The sequence below is a fragment of the Mycteria americana genome, chromosome 21 (genome assembly GCF_035582795.1).
Source record: "Mycteria americana isolate JAX WOST 10 ecotype Jacksonville Zoo and Gardens chromosome 21, USCA_MyAme_1.0, whole genome shotgun sequence".
Lineage (NCBI taxonomy): Eukaryota > Metazoa > Chordata > Aves > Ciconiiformes > Ciconiidae > Mycteria > Mycteria americana.
In genome coordinates, this window is record NC_134385.1 from 3,154,260 (window position 1) to 3,173,671 (window position 19,412).

A 19,412-nucleotide genomic window follows, 5' to 3' on the forward strand; every position below is an offset into this window, starting at 1 on the left:
CCAACGAAGCTTCCAGGGAAGTTACTGATAGCAAGAGACGGAGTGAGAGGGGTTGGGGACAATGGCTTGACCGAGGCGGCTGGAGGAAGAGCAACCCAGCTCTGCTCACACCAGCAGAGCCCTCCCTCGCGCGTGGGAGATCCTTGCTAAGCAATGCTCGTTGCAAAGCTCTTTGCAAAGCCTCACGGCACCAACAATTTAATTAGGCAGACAGCAATGCGGCCCTGGCTCCTGGGACTGCTCTGGGAAAGGGCTTGGTCCAGGCAGAGGCTCAAAGACACTTGTCCCTAATATCCCGACCGAGCTGCCAGCCCAGCCCTCAGCCTCCTCCGATCCCTTACACCCAGCAGCGCTGGGAATTTGGCTCAGCACCGCGTTAGTCCCCCTCCTTCCCTTCGTTTAACCTGTACGCAGCCCTGCTGCACAGGGAGGGGGGAGAAGAGAGTCCTCTCCCTGCTACAGCTTCAGGACAAAGCAGGTCCAGCCACTGCAGCCCTGCGTGGCACGAGCACCGTCCTCGGCGTCGCTGCAGACAGAACAAGGCTGCCACACCACACTTTCTAGAGGCAGAAGAGGAGATACCCCCCTTTTCCCCATGCCTTGGGCTAGAGCAGTGTTGACAAACGCTTGAACAAAGGGCAAAGGCGGCCAGAGGATTTCACTGTACGTCTCCGGAAAGGATGAGCTGGATGCGAGTCGAACGACAACCAGAGTCTTTATTCAAATAGTCCCTTAGGATGTTTGCAGACATACAGACACACGTACATATTTACACTCTTACACACCTCACAGAGCTTGAACCAATAAATTAAAACAAAAAGAGGGCGGGGGATTTTTTTTTTTGTTTTTCCTTTTTCTTTTTTGTCACGTAAGAAACAGCAGCTCCCCGAGGCGAGGCTGGGGAGCCAGCTGGAGAATCGCAAACAGAAGCCAACACGGACACAACCCTGCCCCAAAAGATGCAATGACGGCGACTGTGCTTTTCAGCAGGAGGCCGCTTCATACTCTGGCTTCGATGCACTCCAGTTTGACTATTTCATCCAGCCTGCAGCCCTCGGCTTGGGCACAGTGGCTCAGGTGGGCACTTGGGCTCTCGGCACCTCTAGCTTTGGGGGTCTGTGGGCAGGCTGCTGCAGTCTGAGAGTGGGGGGAGTCGCACTCATCCGACGTAATGTCTGGCACGTCGTCCGACTGACTGTCGGAGCTCTCCAGGTCGCTCCGTATGCTCTCGGGCTGGGCCAGGGTGATGTCCCAGGTTTTGCTGGCAATGCAGTCCTTTTGCTCACAGCTTTGGTGTTTGCAAGTCTGCTCCTGCTCACCATCCTCTTCCTCTTCCTCCTCCTCCTCCTCTTCCTCATTCTCTGCCATTTGGGTGTGGACATGCAGAGAGTCCTCTGTACTGCTGCCGCTAGCCAGCTGGTAGTGACTGGGTTTGGCTTCGATGTCCACCTGGATCTCCATGTTATTGCACTCCCTGCAGAAACAAGCACCCTCGCGTTACTGGGTCCAGTTACTGGGTTCGACTGGGTCACCACCGAGCACCGCGTCGCTGTACCGGGGAGGATCACGTTTCCCAAACACAAGCAAGATGCTGCTCATCACCCCACGGCATCTGGGAAACAGCACTACTCGCTGCTGTCCTTAAGGCCTCTTAAGAGTAACCAAGATCATCCCCAGCCTGAGCCAGGACCTGAACTGGGAAAGCACCAGAGTCCCCACAAGCAGCCAGGACCAGACCTTGAGAGTCCTGGGCTGCAGATCCCCTCCTCAGCCTTCACATTACACATGAAAGCTGCTCCCAAATTGTCCCCAGTTGTCCTTCTGTGCAAGTAAAAGGATCAATCCGCTTGCCAGCTACAGAGGAGCAGGCTGCTGCAACTACAGTCATCTCACCACCCACAGCAGCACCTTGCAGAGCACAGATTTTTCCAGGACACCCACTACCAACACTCTTCTCACCATCGCATGTCCTCCTACCTGTCCTGGGGGTTGTAGGAGCTGATGATGGAACCAGCCATGGCTCGAGTGCTGGCGTTGTCACTGATAGCCCCCAAGCTGACTGAGTCTTTGGGGAAAATCTCCTTCTGGACATCTGCCTGAACTTCCAGCCTGCAGGAAAGAAGAGGATTCCTCAGAAATGCCTTCGACGGTCCCCAACGGGCACCCAATAGTTGCTGTTCATCATGGGAAAGCAAGAGGCCCTCTATGCTGGCCCAGCTCAGCATGACAGAGTTCAACCCCAATGGTTCCTCTCATTTAGTCTCATTTTTGGCTCCATTTAGGTAAACCCATTCTGTTTTCCATGACGAAGGTAAAGTTGTGTTTATATCTATGACTCATGCAACTCCTGCAAAGAACCGGTTTCCACAGATCTAGCACACAGCCATGATTATATCCTGGCTGCCGTATCAACACGTGTCTCTAATTACCCAGCAAACTGACTCACAGGCAAGTTTAGAGGAAAACTGTGGTGTAACCTCCTGACTTGGAAAGCAGTGACCCTGCTTGCTATAGGCCACTGGAGAACAGGAAGCATCAAAGCCTCTAGGCTGAGATCAGAGGACGGGAAGATCTTTAAGCAGGCCACGCAGGCATCCCCGCGCCGCTCCCAATTAACCCGAAGCATCAGCTCTGCAGTTTCAAGGTGATCAGTAGGGACAGAAACTTGTTTATCTTCTGTCCTCCTTGCAAGAACCAGCCTAGCACTGACTCCAGAAGTAGCCTGGTCTGCTGGGACTGGTTATTCTACAACAGACCAAGAAGTAAAAAAATACTAGGACGTGACTCCCAACTCAAAGAAGGACCGCTCACAGTCCTGGAAAGCTCCCCAAAATAAGCCTGCTCAACCAACACAGGCCTTGGGAGCCTCTACGCCTTTCTCGCTGTGCCCGTCGGTTCAGTTACCTGCTGTACTTCCCCTTGCCTCCCGAGAGGACACCACCACTCAGGGTACCGCCCGAGAGGGCGGCGAAGCTGGCCGTCTCGCTGTAGTTGCCCTGCATCACGCTGAGGCCATCGGTGGGGCTGCCGCTGGTGCTCAGCACACTGGTCAGCCCCTCAATGCTGCTTTCGCCAATGCTGGGGTTCTTCAGGGCTCGCCAGGCATCGGCCACTGCGGGGAAGAAGAGCACAGGAACCAGAATCAGCAAGGGAACCGTTCGGCTCTGTGATGGCACTGGCAGAGCTGGGGGTCAGACAGCAGGCAGCGCGTGTCTCGTCTCAGACCGCCTCCCGGCCTCGTCCAGGGCAAGGAAGAGCTGAGATTTTGCTTTGAGAGCTACAGAGCCGACCACCAGAAGACTGAAGCAAATAACTGCTTCTAGCCAAACCCAGGTAAAGACAGATGTTCAGATTTGGGAAATGTTAAGACCCCCTACCATTTCATTACAAGAGGCAATGACAGGGTCTTGCTTCACCCCCTTCCCTTCACCAGCTATCACGTTACCTGTGATTGGTCCATCATCTTCATCAAACTCGATTTTCACACCCTTTCCATTGGCGGTGCTAACTCCACAGCCACCACCTCGGCACAGTGAGATCGGCACAACACCGTAGACGTAAGCCAGCATGATGGGGACTCCAATACCTGGAGAGTAGGATGCGCCGAGTTAAGAGGAGCTTAAGGCTGAGCTGCGTTGGGCAGACAGAAAGGACTCTTTGGGGTTGGGACTCTTTCAGTTGTGTTTACGCTGCTTTTAAAGGTCCTAGTTCACAACTTCGCAGACAGGCAGTGGAGGAGCCCTTCATTTGTGCTACTGCAGTGCAGAACGAGGGAACCCCAAGAGCACAGACAACCTTGGCTGAACCCCCAAGACATCGACCACCAAACCAGTCCATGGGTAAGAGACCGCTCCGTGTGTCAAGGGACTCCACCACGGGCTGTGGCACAGGGGACCGGTGCTCCAGACAAGCCCTGTGCTGGCTCCAGGCCAACCCGAGCACATGAGGACGTGCAGCCTGGATGTGAAATGGAGGGATGTGCCCAGAAGAGCGCACAGCAGCAGTCTGCAAACTGCCCTTTGGCCACCCCCATCTCACAGGGCTGGGCTACTCGCTTGTCTCGGTGACTATTGGCCATTGGGAAAGGGACTGTGCCCACTTACCAACACTGACAGCAGCGATGACCGGAGAGGCAATGACAGACAAGGTGACCCCACCAGTAATGGCCAAGTTCCTCTTGTGCTTAGAGGTTTTCTTTCCCTCATACCTGCTGTGGATCTGATGGAAGGAGAAGCACCAGGTGAGAACAAAGCCTGGCCACGAGCAAACACCAGCAGAAGACATTAATAAGCTTGTGATTTTACAGCTTTGTCAGCTGCATTAGCCCTTAAAGAACCTCATCTTGACCACAGATCTCCTCACAGATCAGATCTAGCAGGTGGGTCTGTGTTTAAGAAAAAGAAGCAGCTACGAATATAGAGCTGACATGCCATTTCTTCCCTCTCAACGCTTCTTTATCAGCACAGACACACAACAGCATCATGCAGTTTGGGGCAGCAGGTCAGCATCAAAACACACGAGTGACTTATGCAAGCCAAAGTGCGATGCTCAGGGTCCAGCCACTGTCCCACAGAGCCCATCATCGCAGGATGTGTTAAAAAGGGACCAGGTTTCTCCTTGGGTGCTCCTGGTTCAAGGCAGAGGCGCGAGAGCGATGCAAAATGCATTTGAGAGGACTTCAGCCTGAAGGGCTATCAGCCACCACCTTCCCTCTCCCCACACAAAACCCAAAAGATAAGACAAGGCTTAGAGGAGACAACTGAATTTTGGTTCCGTGAAAAGATCCACCCTTCGTATCAGCTCTAAATTTCTGGTCACATGCCTCGAGTACAGAGAACGCCCCAAAAGCCCCAGATCCCTCAAGTCCAACCTTGTACTCTCCACGCTTACCTTCCTCCCGACATACACAGGGATGCCAATGACCATAGCAGGAATGGCAATGCCAGCAATGAGGGAAATGCCTACAGGAGCGCCAATCAATGTGCCCAGCTGCCAGAGAATCTTCTTTTTACGACTCCATGGCTTTTTGCCCCAGAATGTACAGCCAGAGGGGCTTAATGGAAGGCAAAAAAAAAAATTACATTAACACCATAGCAATGCCTAAGCGTTCCCGAGAACCCCAAGTTCAACTTCCACATGAACAAAACCCAAAACTTAGGAAGCAGGCAGACGACACAAAAAGGTTCCCCTCTTTTTCACCCCCCCATCAAGATTAATTTGCTCATCAAGGTGATTATCACACCACCGGCTCTATGTTTAATATCCAGTATGCCAAGAGCTCTCAAATGCAATTGTATCGGGAGGAGCTTTTCTTGGTGTGGAAGAGCATCCTCATGCTATACAGTGGGAAGAAAGTTCAGCTCTTTGGGTCAGAAAGAAGATAATTTTGCTGACTAATTGGAGAGGCAGGAGGATGAAAGGCCAACACACAAAGTGAACTCCTCCAACGCGTGTGCTACCCCACCGGCAGGAACCCAGGCGTGCCGCTCCCCTCCTCACCTGAGGTAATGCAGATCCGAGATCTCCTTCATGCACAGCCAGCAGAACTCGCAGCCACACACCGCGCAGGTCATGTGGTTACAGCTCCCATCGTTCATCTTGATGATGTAAGCACTGCAGCGCGGACACGGCTTGATGTCATCAGCTATGGGGAGGAAGCACGGGATTGAGTTGGGACTCTCTGTGCTGCGAGTATGAAGAATCAACGAGGGGGTTCTCGTTATGGATGGAAACCCTTGTTTTCTGTGCGGGCAGAACACCTTCGCTAATCACAGATAAAGTGGGGATGGTCGTGTCTTTAGCTTATCTTCAAGGCAAGAAGGTAATATTGATGAGGTAGATCCCACCAAAGCCATTTGCCTGGACAGCAGAGACTGAGAACAGCAGTCACTTTAAAAGCTTATTCTCGTCTCGAACAGGATGTATTCCAGAACATGCTTAAATGCTGGGAACAAGTCATACCTGCCCTGTGCTAGCCAAGGCAACAGCGTAAGAACGAACCATTACTAAATTGCTCCACTAAGGTGATTCATGGGCCAAGAACAACAGAACAATTGGGAGAAGGCGGCATCGGAGAAACTCCGAACCTGGCCTTCAAAAGCAGCCAGAAGGGGAAGCAGGTCGGCAGCCGCACACGGGAGCCCGGTGCAGAGGCTGACCAGTCCCCAGTCTGCTGTTGGCAGAGCAGGATAAGGGTCCTTCACCTCTTCCTTAATTCGAGCATCATCTGATCGCAGTTATGCAATGGCTGCGCACTGGTTCAGGGCTTTGCTGGCAGCCTCTGCAACGCTCGGCAATATGAAATCCAGCTGCTGAGCCCAGCTCGCACCTTATTAATCACTACATTGAATCCGGCAAGAACAGGGTGGGGAAAAACCACTGTCTCAAGAACCTCTCTTTCAGTGGCTAAGTGCTAAGCTCTTCCTGGCAGGGATCTCCTTTAAAAGGGTGTAAAACCTCAGAAACTATTTTTTACTTGCTGGTTTGTACCGCAGGCTGTGGTAGTATCCATGCTGTCCATTATCAGGGACCTCTCACTGGGGCGTGTTGAACCTCGACATACCACTAAGCCACCTCTGAACCACCCACGACAGCTCCGTTCTAAGTAAGCGTATAAACGTTTTAACTCCTGACACAGAAGGAAAAGCAGGGGGGTTTGTTTGGGGGTAGGGCGGGACTTTACAAAATGGCCTTACTGCCCGCTTCCAGTCAATACAGTTATTTTTAACGAACGCTAACTCACTAGACACAGCAGCTCCTACCAGGCAGCGTAGGAGTCTGTGGGTTGGCATTTTTTCTGTACCTGACATTACTAACACCTAACAGCGCAGGGAGCGAGGCTCCCCACACTCAGCTAGGCATGAACGCTACTCCTTACTACCACGGCAGGCAAATTTGAAGTGGCAAGCCTAAGCAGTGCCTATTTGTTCAGGGTTTAGATCAGCAAGAAGTGAGAACACCCAAGATCAAAACAGCCACAAGCCTAGCTGGGGCGGATGAGGGGAGCTGCCGTGACACGGAAGGACCCAAAGCACATCATCACCTACTGATCTGTTTTGCATTCTTGGAGGAGCCCGACAGATTTGTGCTAACGCACACGAGAAGGGGAAACGACTCCGAGTTCCACAGCTGTTCTCACCCGCGGCTGCTGGAGCCCCTCAGCTGTGCCACGCAGCAGCGTTCCCCGCAGGGCACTAACACCCCCCTGCTTTGACGGGACGGGGGTTTTGCACGCAGGTGGCTCTTTCTCAGCTTCACAGGCATAACTGCAGCACCGAGTAACCAAAAACATGTGAATCCATACCCGGCCCGGATTCCTGGCCGTAACTGAGGCCTGACGTGTGCTTGGTCCGTACTCGGAGCGTCTGAGCCCTTTGCTGGCGGGCCATGTCGCAGGTTTGGTTGGGATGCCATATCTGTTTGCAGTGATAGCAGAACTCCGTCTGGCAGCCGTCCCTCTCGCAGGTCAGCTTGGGGCAGCTGGCACAGCCGTAGGCAATAACCGCATAACTGGAGAAGGAAGACACCGGGTGAATTAGTAAAAGACAAAGTTATCAAGCGACAGCCCAGCGATCCTTTTAATTCAGCCTGCCCAGGGGCGGCACGGGAGGCTGTCGCTGCCTGAGCTGCTCTGCTCAAAGCAGCTGGTTGAAGAGCCGCTGCAGCGAGATCTCGGGCTACGCCGAGCAACACGTGCTTTACCCCTGAAGCCTGCAGCGACGTTGCCCTGCGGGGCAGGTCAGCAGAGCAGGCGATCAGCCCACCTCTCCCATCTCATTTCTTTCATCTTATTTCCCATCGCTGTCCGTACAGCAGCCCGCACGCTAGACAAATTCCTGCTCTCTCCAGTCCTGTGGCTTGCACTGCAGGGCCTGAAATTAAGTAGCGCTGATTGGGTTACTTGGGGCAGATACCTTTTATACAGACAGCTTACGATATTGAATTCTCTCCTCAATAACTGCTGGCAGTTCTCACTGCCAATTCGCACAGACCAGCTTCGTCTTGCCCAGTGTGCCCAGCTAACAGCTTGCTGTTTCTGCCGATTCAGGCTCCTAGAACAGACTCACACCGCTCTTTCTAGGCACCTGTGGCTAAACACGCGTACCCCGGTTCCTTAGGACAGGCATACGGGTGGATGCTATATGACCCAGAGGAGTCTAGGAAAGCGGAGGTTGTCCTGGGCACTTCTACAACTGAATGATTCTAGAAGAGTGGAACAACAAGGGTTTCCATGTGCAGCTATCCATGTGCAGCTATCTCTTGTTGATCTCCACAGAATTTCCTTTTTTAAAGAGCAGTGACGAACAACGCTCTGCCTCCGGAGTAAGCCGAAACTTGAGTAAAACCAAACTGCACATGCAGGAGAGGGAGGCCAGGTTCAAGCAGCTCCCTTTTTCTGATACGAGTGCGATGCTTCCAGAAGGAAGCGTGCTGTGTACACAAAAGTCTAAGGAGCACCACCAAGCACCGCTATAGGAAACCTGACTTACAGCCATCTAGGATGAGGCTGTTTCCGCTGGCAGGGGCTGAACTGAGCAATTCCAGAAGCGCCTTCCAGTTCTGCGACACCGGTACGGCAAAGGGTATTTCTGTGGATCACCCGCAGTATTTTTGTTAGCGGTCAGAGGAGAATAACTCCTATTTAAGGTTTTATATGTACAGCTTGTGTAGTTGTATTGCCTCTTCTCAGAGGCAGCGGCGTGAGAACCGCTGAATGTGTCATACCACAATGATTCATATCCCGTGGGAGTTTGAGCAACTTCATCCTGCCAGGGTACGACATAATCGCCAAAGAAACAACATCTCTGCGCCGAGCGCAGGGCTGGGAGGCACGACTACAGAATCTCCGCGTGCATCAACGGCTGCGCACTCCTGAATGTGAAGCCAATATTGGAGGAGAGATGGGATACAGATGGTCTGGGGGTTTGGGAGGGACAAACTTGACCCACATTGACTCCTACGCATCTCGGCTAGGGAAGATCCCACTAAGCATTCTTACCCTGCCACTATCATGCAGCCAAAGACCTACCCCTGGCAAAAAAACAACAACAACCAAACAAAAAGCTTCATCTGACCAGCTGTGTTACGACACACTGCTATTTCAAATCATAACAGCGGGCTAGGAAAGCTCAGTGTAACACATTAAGCAAACCCATGCTCCAAATTAACCCCTCACTTGAAAATGTAGGGTTTTTCTAAACACTCGAGCAAATTCTGTAAGAAATTAAAATCATCACCATTTATATTTTATTCCTAGAGCTGAAATGACAAATATCATGAACAAGCCCACAGCTGTGGGGAAACAAACTACATGACTGTCTATTAGGGAAAAGAAAGAACACATCTCCGAATTCAAGGTCAACTAGACAGAGGCTGTCGAAGCGATGTGCCTAGGATTAGCCACGGCAGGATCTGCACGGCCAACGCATGCCTCCTCTTCACCTGACCTCTGACACATCACTGCGTTAAACAGCCGCTTCCAGGCTCAACCCCAGCAGACGAAAAGGGAAACTCCGACTTTTCCCCACGCAGCGACGACAGCAAGCGTCTTCCTGGGACCCCAGGAATCGCAGAGCATCGTTCCCAGCCCACTCCTTGGATGGCCACCAGTTGCCTCCGTCCCTCCTCCTGCTGCTCCGCAGGAGTCAGAGCCTCACCAGTTGCCTCCAGCCTCATTCACCAAGCTCAGCCTACACAGCTCCGTTTCTTTAAAGGTTCTGTTATCCTCCCAAGCTTCTAGGAGAGATGCAGTGTGACAAACACTAGACAGCAGCGTCACCTGATTGTAGCAGGGGGGGAAAAGAAAAAAAAAAAAAAAGCTGCAAACATAGAAAATGATTTGTACTGCGATTGATGGCGCACCAATTGACCGGCATTTCCATGGCAACACGCAGCGGTGTTGTGTTGGTCCTCCTCCTCCTCCCCAGCAGCACAGCCAAGCTCTTTCATTTACGAAAGACTGCGGTAAGCACGGAAGGCACAGGATGCTGCGTGCCACACGCCCAGGGTTTTGTCTGCTATCGCCCAGCAGCCCCTCGCTGCCGTCACCTCGGTGGTGGGTGACACCCAGCGCTGAGCATCGCCGTGCCCCCAGCCCTACGCTCCCGCTCTGGCTCGGTACTCGGGCACTACTACGGTGGGAAAGCCCGCTGTAAATAATTCATACCCTGACTTTACATAAGCACAGAGACACAAGCTCGCTGGGAAGAATGAATAGGGTAATTAATTCCTCTCACTGCTGGAGGGCTGATTCCAACAGCCTTTGTTCAAGTGCTACGGCCACACTAGTAGCACCGGTCCGCAGCGACCCACGAGAGCTGCCTGGTTTCCAACAGCCAGGTCACTTCTTGTTTCTGCTGGGCAGCTCAGAGGAGGATGCCCGTGCACGTCGTCTGGCTCTCCTTGCTAACAGCCTAACCAAAGAGGAGGCTTTTGCTCACACCAAGAGCTGTGTGTGACACCAGTCTGCCCAAACTCCCCAAAGCAACTGCCGGATCAGACTCCGGATGGGTTATTATCAAAGAGACAACGCCCTCCAGGCCATGCTGGGGCCGGCTCCTTCCAACCAGACAGCCTGGGTGACGTACGTTGCGTTTACACCTTCTCCTGAATACAGATAAATATCACAGCAGCCAAAGCGCTGAGATTTGGTAAGCAGGTACCAGATTTTCTCTAGCTGGTTAACGGCAGGGGCATTCCCTCTGGTATTGCTCTGTGGGCAGCATAACCTGCTCTATCTCCCTGATCTTATCCCCAGCGCTACTGAAATATCAAGCTCTAGCACTCAATTTTGCTTCAGAAAGGAGCAAAGCTGTTGTTTGCTATTAACGTTGCCCTCTGAAGGAGCAAGCCCTTATACAGCGATGCTCAGAGGCTGTGAAATGGGTAACCTGAGCCAGGTTAACCGATTTGCATAGGAAGGCTATTACAAAGCTCTGATTAAATCTTCAAAACCCTCCCACCACACTTTCCATTCCGACTGCTAGGTCAGACTTTCCTTTCATGTTCTCGCTACCCAGAACTGCAATCCAAACCGAGTTCTAGCTAAACCTCCCAGCACTTCTCTAAGTGTCCTGAACAAAGCCCTTTTCCAGGCAGCTTTGGCTTACGCTCAAATAGAAACCTAACAGAGTTCGTTTGAAAGAAAAGAGAAGAGAAAATGAAAGCAACACGCAGATAACTACAAAGTCATCAAGCTTGGCTGGGCTGACATCTGGACAGACAGACATTTCCTCACTTCAGCAATGGATAACGAGTCAACGCCACTCCTCTGTGCCATGCATTCACGTCCTCACTGGGAAAAAGTGACCGTTTACGGTTCCTTCTTCCCCAGCGTGGAAGCTGCAGGCTGTCCCCATGCGCTGTCCCCACAGCTCGCAGCGATACACGCGCCCAGAAACTCCACGCTTCCCATTTGTGCGGGAAAAAAAGGTTTATTTTAAATGAGGGAAACGATGGCTCAGTTAAAACCCCCTTCAAGTCCTATCACCTGTATCTGATTTGTCTGTATTTCCACAATCCCCAAGGTCAAATCCTAGTGCTCTAGCGAGGTAGGAGGGATAGACGGAGTGTCGTTTTGGTACCCAGGGCCCATCAACTGTCCTGAAGAGACTGTTGACAAGCAAAGAACACCCGCAATGAGGGCTCTTCGTGGGACTCAGTAGGACCAGCAGTGTGTATCAGCAGCAGGACCCCACTGGGGGCGAGCCGCCCCTCCCTGCGCTGTCCTGGGACCCAGGTGGGGACGGGGAGCACCCCGGCAGGACAGCAGGTGGGATGCCATCCCCAGGACCTGCTGCGGACGAGCAGCATCCCACCGGGACAGCGGGTCCACATCCATCCCAGCTGGGACGCCATCCCCAGCTGTCCCAGGACCTGGTGGGGACAAGCAGCACCCCACCGGGGCGGGGGTCTCCCTTCCCTGAGCCATCCCAGGACGGATGGCTGGGGCAGCACCCTGTGGGGACAGCGGGTCCCCCCTCCCCAGGCTGTCCCAGGACACCCCACCGGGACGCCCCGTCCCCCCCGGTACTCACCCGCAGTCGGGGGCCGGGCACCAGCGGCAGTCGGGGTCGGCGGCGAGGCAGCGGCGCAGCATGAACTCCTCGTACTTGGCGACGAGGTGCGGGGAGTCGCGGAGGAGGCGGCGGATGTCGGCGGGGTTGAGGCGCTCGCTGCACTCGGGGCAGCAGATGTTGACGCGGGACTCGGTGATCTCGATCCGCAGGTACTGCCGCAGGCAGGCCCCGCACGACCGGTGCGGGCACGACAGCAGCCGCGGGGCGTTCTCCGCCGGCTGCCGCACCAGGCACAGCGGGCATTCCAGCTCCTCTTCGCCGCCACCCTCCGGGACCACCGGCGCTTCCTCGGGGGGCGGCGGGGGCGGCGGCGGCGGGGGCGGCGGGGCCGCCGGGGCGGCGGGAGGCGGCGGCGGGGCGGCGGGAGGCGGCTCGGCCTTGGCGCGGCGGCGGCCGCCCGCGGCGGAGGCGGCGGCGGCGGAGAAGACGCTCTGGAAGGAGAGGCGGCGGCGGCGGCCGGGCTTCGGGCACTTGGCGGCGGCCGAGTGGATGGAGGAGGAGCGCGGCGACTCGGAGTCCCGCTCGGAGCCCATGGCTACCGGGGCGGCGGTTGCCACTCGACGGTATCCGCCCGCGGCGGGGGGTCCGGGCGTCCCGTCCCGCCGGGCGCTGCCTCCGCCACGCTGTAACGACAGCGGCCCCGGAGCCGAGTGAGTGCGGCGCCGCGCCCGCCCCGCCCACTGCGCAGGCGCCCCGCCCCGCCCGTCAGCGGGCGCGGCCGCCGGCGCCGCCATTTTAGTTGCGGGCGACGCCCCCGGGCGGGCCCGAAGTCCGCGGGCGGCGATGGCCGGCCCCATCCCCATCCCCATCCCCGGCCCCGGCCCCGGCCCCGGCCCGCGGCAGCGGTGCCCCAAGTGGCTCTGAAGTACCTCAGCGGCGTGGGGCAGCGCGGTAGTGCTGCGCCCTCCTCTCCACAGCCCGGCTCCCCTCAGCACCCCGGCGCCCATCAGCGCCGCCGGCTCCCCTCAGCGTCCCGCCCTCGGCACTGACAGGGCCGCAGGGCTTGCCTGGAGCCTGCTGGCCTCACCCAGCCAGAGGTTTCCCCCTCCCGGTCCCAGGCCTGGCGCTAATGGTAGGTTGTGAAGGGGCCTGGTGCTCCCCTGAGGGCGGGTGGGGGGCTGTTCCCCCGGGGCAGTTTGCTTTTTAACGTGTCTCTTGCTGGAGAGGGGGGGGGGGTCTATAACCACAGGAATCCCCTCTAAATTAATTCATCCTGCTGGGGCATCTTGTCCCTGGCCGTGTGGCCCCCCTTTATAACATTTGTAAAGAGTCATGTGGAGATTTAGTCACCCAAGGAACTCTTCCCCGAGTGCAGGGTTCACACAGAGGCACTGAAACTACAACCCACATTCTTAACTACAGTCATGCAGAAATTTAAAAGCCTCCGTTTCCTTCCAGGGTTCCCCCATGCCCACAGGGGTCTGCCAACCTCGTCTCCCGTTCAAAGGCAGATAAGCTAACAGGAAGGACGCTGCCTCTTATTATGCAGGGGAGGTGAAGCAGAAAGATCTGCTGTGTCTATGAAGTGCATGTTAACTCGGCACAGAAGGGGCTGCTTTCCCTGTAGACTGTCAGCTTCTGCCTGGACAGACTGTAGTTATTCGTGTGACAAGACAAGTGTGGCTTCATCACTGTCTTCCAGCTATCACCATTCCTGAAATTTCTCTCAGCAAAGCCTATTTGCATGGTTATTACCAGGCTCCTTCCCGGCAGGGCCCCGTTCAGTGCCTCTGGGATGGAGAACAACGTTTAGCAAACCGAACCCAGGCTGACAGTCAAAAAGCACCTGGGTGTCGGTGCTCGCGCTGCCTGACTTGCTGTAGGCAAAGACCCCGTGCCTGTCTGTACAGCAGAGATAATGATGATGCTTCCCCATTTGATGGAGGGGTGAATGAAGGCACAGAGGGAGTAAATCACCTGCATAAGAGCACACAAATGAAGCCTCCTCCTCTCCTAATACCCTTCAGCTCTCCTGTTACCTTCCCTGCACTTTTGTTCATTAATTCTGTGCCTGCCATACACCCTCACTTAGTGCTTATCCGAAGATGCCTGCTGCACCCAAGACCTTCCCTAGAGCTTATGATCCCCAGACATTTGTCAGCTCTCCCTAACCTCTGCTGCGCTCTGGCATTCCTGCCACAATGCACATGGCTTTGGCCCAGCTGGAAGTTTTGGACCACACTTAGGATTGGCTTCAGAGTGTTAAATTCCCGTCCGGGATCAAGAACATTGTTATTAGTGAGCTAATTTAGCAAGGGAGCCAAACAGTTCTGCTCCAAGAGAGGCAGGGATGCTACAAGGGTGTCTGTGGAGCGTGTTGCCCTTGAGCAGTGTGAGCTGCTGAGCTCTGGTCCCTGGCAGGCTGGCAGGTCATGGGCAGGCATGAAAATGCTTAGCATTTCTCTGATGCTTCTGATGTGGAGCTCCTGGAGTGCACTGACACATGAAAGGATCCTCTTCCCATTTCACTAGTGGGAAAGGAAGGCCAGAGAAAGAAAGGAGAGATGTTGTACTGGTGTAAACCAAGATTCTATTGAAATTAGCTAGTCCTGTCTGAGACGGGCCAGGAATGAGGCATCTTTAAATGGCTGTCGCAGAGACTGTCTGGGTTTGATGATTTCACTAGAAAAATCACACTCCTGACTGAAATAGAGAAACCTGAACAGGACTTGTGTGTGGGACGGATCTCCCAGACAGCACCCTGACAGCTCAGCCCTACGTCCTTTGCAGCGCAAGAGCACAGACTGTAACTAATTGTGGGAAGGTTTCATCTCAAAAACTAATGTGAGACAGGCCTGAATTACCAGTAGTGCAGACACAAACAGAGAGACAGAGAGCAAAACCATCTGGAGTCCCTGGGAAAGGCATCAGCTTGCAACGTGCTGATGGGGCAGAAATGACTCTTCATTCCCTTATATGAGGAATCATGATACAAACAGGGCTGGGGGAGGCCAGGGTAAATTTGAGGGCTCACGCTGACTTCAGAGCCATCTTCCCTGCTCCTGAGCTGCGCAGACCTCTTGCCAGTCTTTATATGTTTAAGGGAATTCAGTGCTTTCATGGAGCTCAGAGATAGACTTCTAACTGTCCTGACCCTGCCATGGTCCAGACCTACCATCTACTTGAAAATAAGTTCCCTGTGCCTAAGGTGTTTCTCCGTGGTGAGTTTCCATAGCCCTTGCCAGGAGCGGAGGCTCCAGCTCAGCACGTTCCTGACTAGGGAGCAGTTTGAACCTGGTAGTTTGTTTTGATTCAAACTAAAAAAAAAAAAAAACAGCCAGGACCTGGGGCTGGGAAGGAGAGGGCATGAATTGGGCTGCCAGGGAGGGGAGGAAAGAGGCTGGTTGGAAAGTCACCGGATTGGGAGTGAGATCATCTCAAGCTGGCTGACACAGCTCAAGTGGGCAGACGCCGCTGGCAAGCTGGCAATGGCCTGGTGGACACCACTGGCAAGCTGGCAACAGCATGGGCAGATGCCGCTGGCAAGCTGGCGATGGCCTGGTGGATGCCACCAGCAAGCTGGCAATGGCATGTTGGACGCAGCCAGCAAGCTGGTAATGGTGTAGGCAGACGTTGCCGGCAAGCTGGTGATGGCCTGGTGGATGCTGCTGGCAAGCTGGCGACAGCGTGGTGGATGCCACCGGCAAGCTGGCGATGGCATGGGCAGACGCTGCTGGCAAGCTGGTGCTGGTGTAGGCAGACACTGCTGGCAATCTAGCAACAGCCTCGGAGATGCCACTAGCAAGCTGGTGGCAAACACTGGCATGGGCAGATGCCACCGGCAAGCTAGACAACTTCCAGCTATCAGAAATTGTTTTTTCTTATCTCTCAGAATAAGCAGCCCTTTATAATCACATAACTTCTCCCTTTGGGGGTAGACTGTGACCAAGTTTCCTTTAGCAGTATTTTGATTAACTTAATAAATTGAGGGATATTTGAAAAGATAAACAAAAAAACGAAAAAAATAGGAAGGGGAAGATTTCAAACGCTTCAGTGAACCGCTCCGCAAATCCCAGCTCTGACAGACAAATTTGCTTGTGCTTACGCTGGCAGAAAGCTGGAAGACTGCTGACTTCCGACCCCGCTGCTTAAATCAGGGCAGGATTTGGCACAGGCGACTTTTAAAACCACCTGAAAATGCCGTATCTCCCAGGAAGGCTTCCAGCAGCAGTGCGGGGCATGCTTTGTCCAGGTACCAGTTGGATCCGACCCGCACTGCCCGGTGCCATTCCCAGTCTGGATGGAGCAGCCGGGGAGGCTGGGCTGGGCTGAACCTGCCTTTGGGAGGCACAGGACCACTTCCCAGAGAAATACCCCAGCCACCCACACCCCAAAAACCCCCACAAAGCAGAGTGACAGCTCTGTCACTGGCTTCAAGGAGGAAGAGCCTCTGGTGATGTAATGAAAACTCCCCTTCGTAATTCAGAGAGTGAAAGCAGAGGCTGGCTGCCGGGAAGGGTTTGTGAAACTCAGCTCTCAGACTGGGAGTATTTGCATGGAGGGACTGGGGTGTGCCGTGGCCGGGAATATTGCTGCGGTGGGGTGCTGGCAGGCAGGCGTGAGGGCTTTGGTTTGCAGCCGATAAAATAGAAACTCCAGCTCCTACCACGTCCCCCTTTGCCTGCCCCCCCTTTCCTGGTTACCCAGATAGCACAGGTATGGTAAATAACTGCCTGTTGCTCTTGTCCCTGGCCTGCAGGGTGCAGGGGGGTGTTGAAACAGCTATTTTGGGACACACAGCGATTCAATCTGCCTGAAACCTGCAGGTCATTTTGGCACTGAGGTGAGAACCCCTCCCTGGAACAGACTGTTTTCTCCAGAAGCACATGGGGCTCCTTGGGGTTTCTCCCTCTTTACCCAGGCAGGGATAGGCAGTTATTCATGGGTCACAGGCTGTGTTTCAGAGCAGATGGAGTCTAGAGAAAATCCAGCTCATGTTGCTGCTTTCTGAAATAGCCACAGACATGATGAAATGAGGGAAGGAGAGGAACAGCTTTACACCAGGAAATCTTCCTTGTTGCCAGACAGGGGCACTCTGGAATGACGCAGCTCCGGTCTCGCTGGGCAGGTTGAGACATTTGGCCCTGCTTGGGTGGGACAGCCAGGGCTGTTAAAGGGATCCAGTCGCATTGGGATTCACCAGTGCCAAAATGCAGATGACAGTGTCAAGGGTCTGTCTCCTGAGGACCTACCACGGGGCACAGCCAGGTCCGTGCTGTGACACCTTGCAGACAAACCTGAGAGGTTGCCGTAGTCACAGTTTCTAGATGAAGGTGAGAGGGACAGACAGACCCAAGTAGCACAAAGGTAGTTTTAAACCTCTCAGAGGTTTAGTGGGGGCTCTCGTCCCAGCTCCCTGCCCTGAAGAGTCATGCCAGGAGCATGTGGGCTTCCCTTACTCCTCCTCTCGGGGCCCCAGCTCCCCTGCGTGCAGAGCAGGGATGGCGGTCTTGGTCTGTCAGAGGGATGCAGCGAAGCTTAACCCCGAGAGCTTTGAGCTCTACGGTGAGGGATGCTTTGCATTGACGAGGTAGCAGCTGTGTATTCAAGAACTGAAGCTCATTGGGGTCATTTTCTGCCAGGGCCCTGGGGAAACACTGGTTTGTAATGACATGCACTCTGATCATTTCTCAGATGGAGATGTCATTAACAGCCGTTTATGTCTCTCCAGGGAAGACACCGGTGGCTGGGGAGGGCTCTCCCCAGTGTGCAAATCTGCACACACTTTCTGGGTTGATCTAGTTAGTTCATGTTCTGTTTGCCTCTCGTGGTCCCCTGAGATGTGTTCAAGGAAGGAAGAGATGATTCTGCTTGACTCTCTTTTTCTCTGCTGGACTTAACAAGGATTGACATTCTTTTAAATGAAGAGCAAAAGGCAGGAGATGGGAGCCCTGGGATCAGAAATTCAAGGCTCTTCCAAGAGGATTGTTCTGGTTTACTCTACCTCTTCTTTCCCCTCCATCTTCCCATCCCACTCTGCTCTCTCCTAACACCCACATGCACAGCACAGCAATCTTCCACTCCTTGCTGTGACTTTCCAGGGAAGATGCTGTCATGTGAAATCCTGGGAGAGAGTTACCACATGGAGCTCTCTGAAAGCATCGTGCGTCCCTTGCAGAACAGGCCTGCAGACGGAGGAACGCTGTGCTCCCCCTCCTCGTAATCCTGAACGCGCTCATGGATGGAGGTGGAGGGAGCGGGGAATCATCTTGTAAGCTTGGGAGCCGCCTACACACATGGCAAGTCTTGTCAGCAGCTGATAAAAGAGGTGGGAGGTGGGGAGATTTTGAGGGGGAAGAACTTGGAGGCTTGTGTGCCCACGTAGCTCACCATCCTGTCTCCTCCAGGGCTCAGCCAGCCAGAAGGGCCATGGGCTTGGTCCCATCGCTGACACACGTGCATTGAAAGGAGACCCCGAACAGGGACGCAGAGATAACTACCATCTACTTCAGCAATGACGTAAAGGTAGGGAGCGTTAAGCAATTACTTATAATAGTAATCTGACATGCTTTTCCCCTCTACAAAAGAAGCATTTCCTTTTGTAATAAAAGCACAGGCTGTTCTGATATCTTTATACACCTGTTGTCCTGCACACTCACTGCACAGCTTTGGCGATAGAAGTAACAATGATGCCCGCTCTCGATTCACTCTTACTGGTGACCTGTTATCCTTAATGATAGGGGATTTATAACAGAGAAGGTTTAGCACAGTAGGGTGCTGCCATCAGGAAAATGCTGGTCTGATCCCTACAGCATGAGGTAAGCAGCCAGACTCCCTCCTCACCCGAGTTGTTAAACAGACAATTATGTGTTTGGTGCTGGCATAAACACAGGCAAATTAGTCACTGGAGAAAACCCCAGTGCCTGTGACAGCTGGCTGTGGCTAGAAGAAGGTGGGGGTGACAAACACCTCTGATAGCAACAGGCAGCTGCCTGTCCGGGGCACACTGTGCCAGGGCGGTGGTGGCCAGGGACTCAGTGGGGGGAGCCGGGTGCCACCGGCAAGAGGTGCGGAGATGGTGTGGCAGGGCAGGAACCTAGCACTGGCTCTGGAGTCTCTCCTCTCTCCTCACTCCTTGATGGCAGCTGTTTTTCAGGGTGCTCAGCATCTTGCAGGATGTGAGCAAACCTGGCTGCAGCAGAGGCAGCAAGGATCAAGGTGAAATCTTCAGGAGGACTATTCGCAGAGGACTGAGGAAGGGTTTGTTCTGCCTCAAGAGAGCAGATGCAGAGAAGCTAGAGCACAGGCTCGGGGCTTGATTTCTGCAAGGAGAACAGAGTGAGGCACTGGCCTGGTTTCCAGGAAAGGAGAACAGTGTGTCATAGAGAAGGCATT

General features: G+C 54.1%; 1 protein-coding gene across 1 annotated transcript; it reads right to left on the reverse strand.

The window, feature by feature from the left end:
- Positions 1-696: 696 nt before the first annotated feature.
- RNF19B (ring finger protein 19B) lies at positions 697-12,729 on the reverse strand. Its single transcript, XM_075522595.1, has 9 exons — positions 12,036-12,729; positions 7,304-7,509; positions 5,500-5,644; positions 4,891-5,053; positions 4,104-4,218; positions 3,446-3,586; positions 2,905-3,112; positions 1,978-2,109; positions 697-1,474 (listed from the first exon to the last, which is right to left on the reverse strand). The coding sequence occupies exons 1-9, from the start codon at positions 12,608-12,610 to the stop codon at positions 1,000-1,002; spliced, it is 2,160 nt and encodes a 719-aa protein (XP_075378710.1). The 5' UTR covers positions 12,611-12,729; the 3' UTR covers positions 697-999.
- Positions 12,730-19,412: the final 6,683 nt, after the last annotated feature.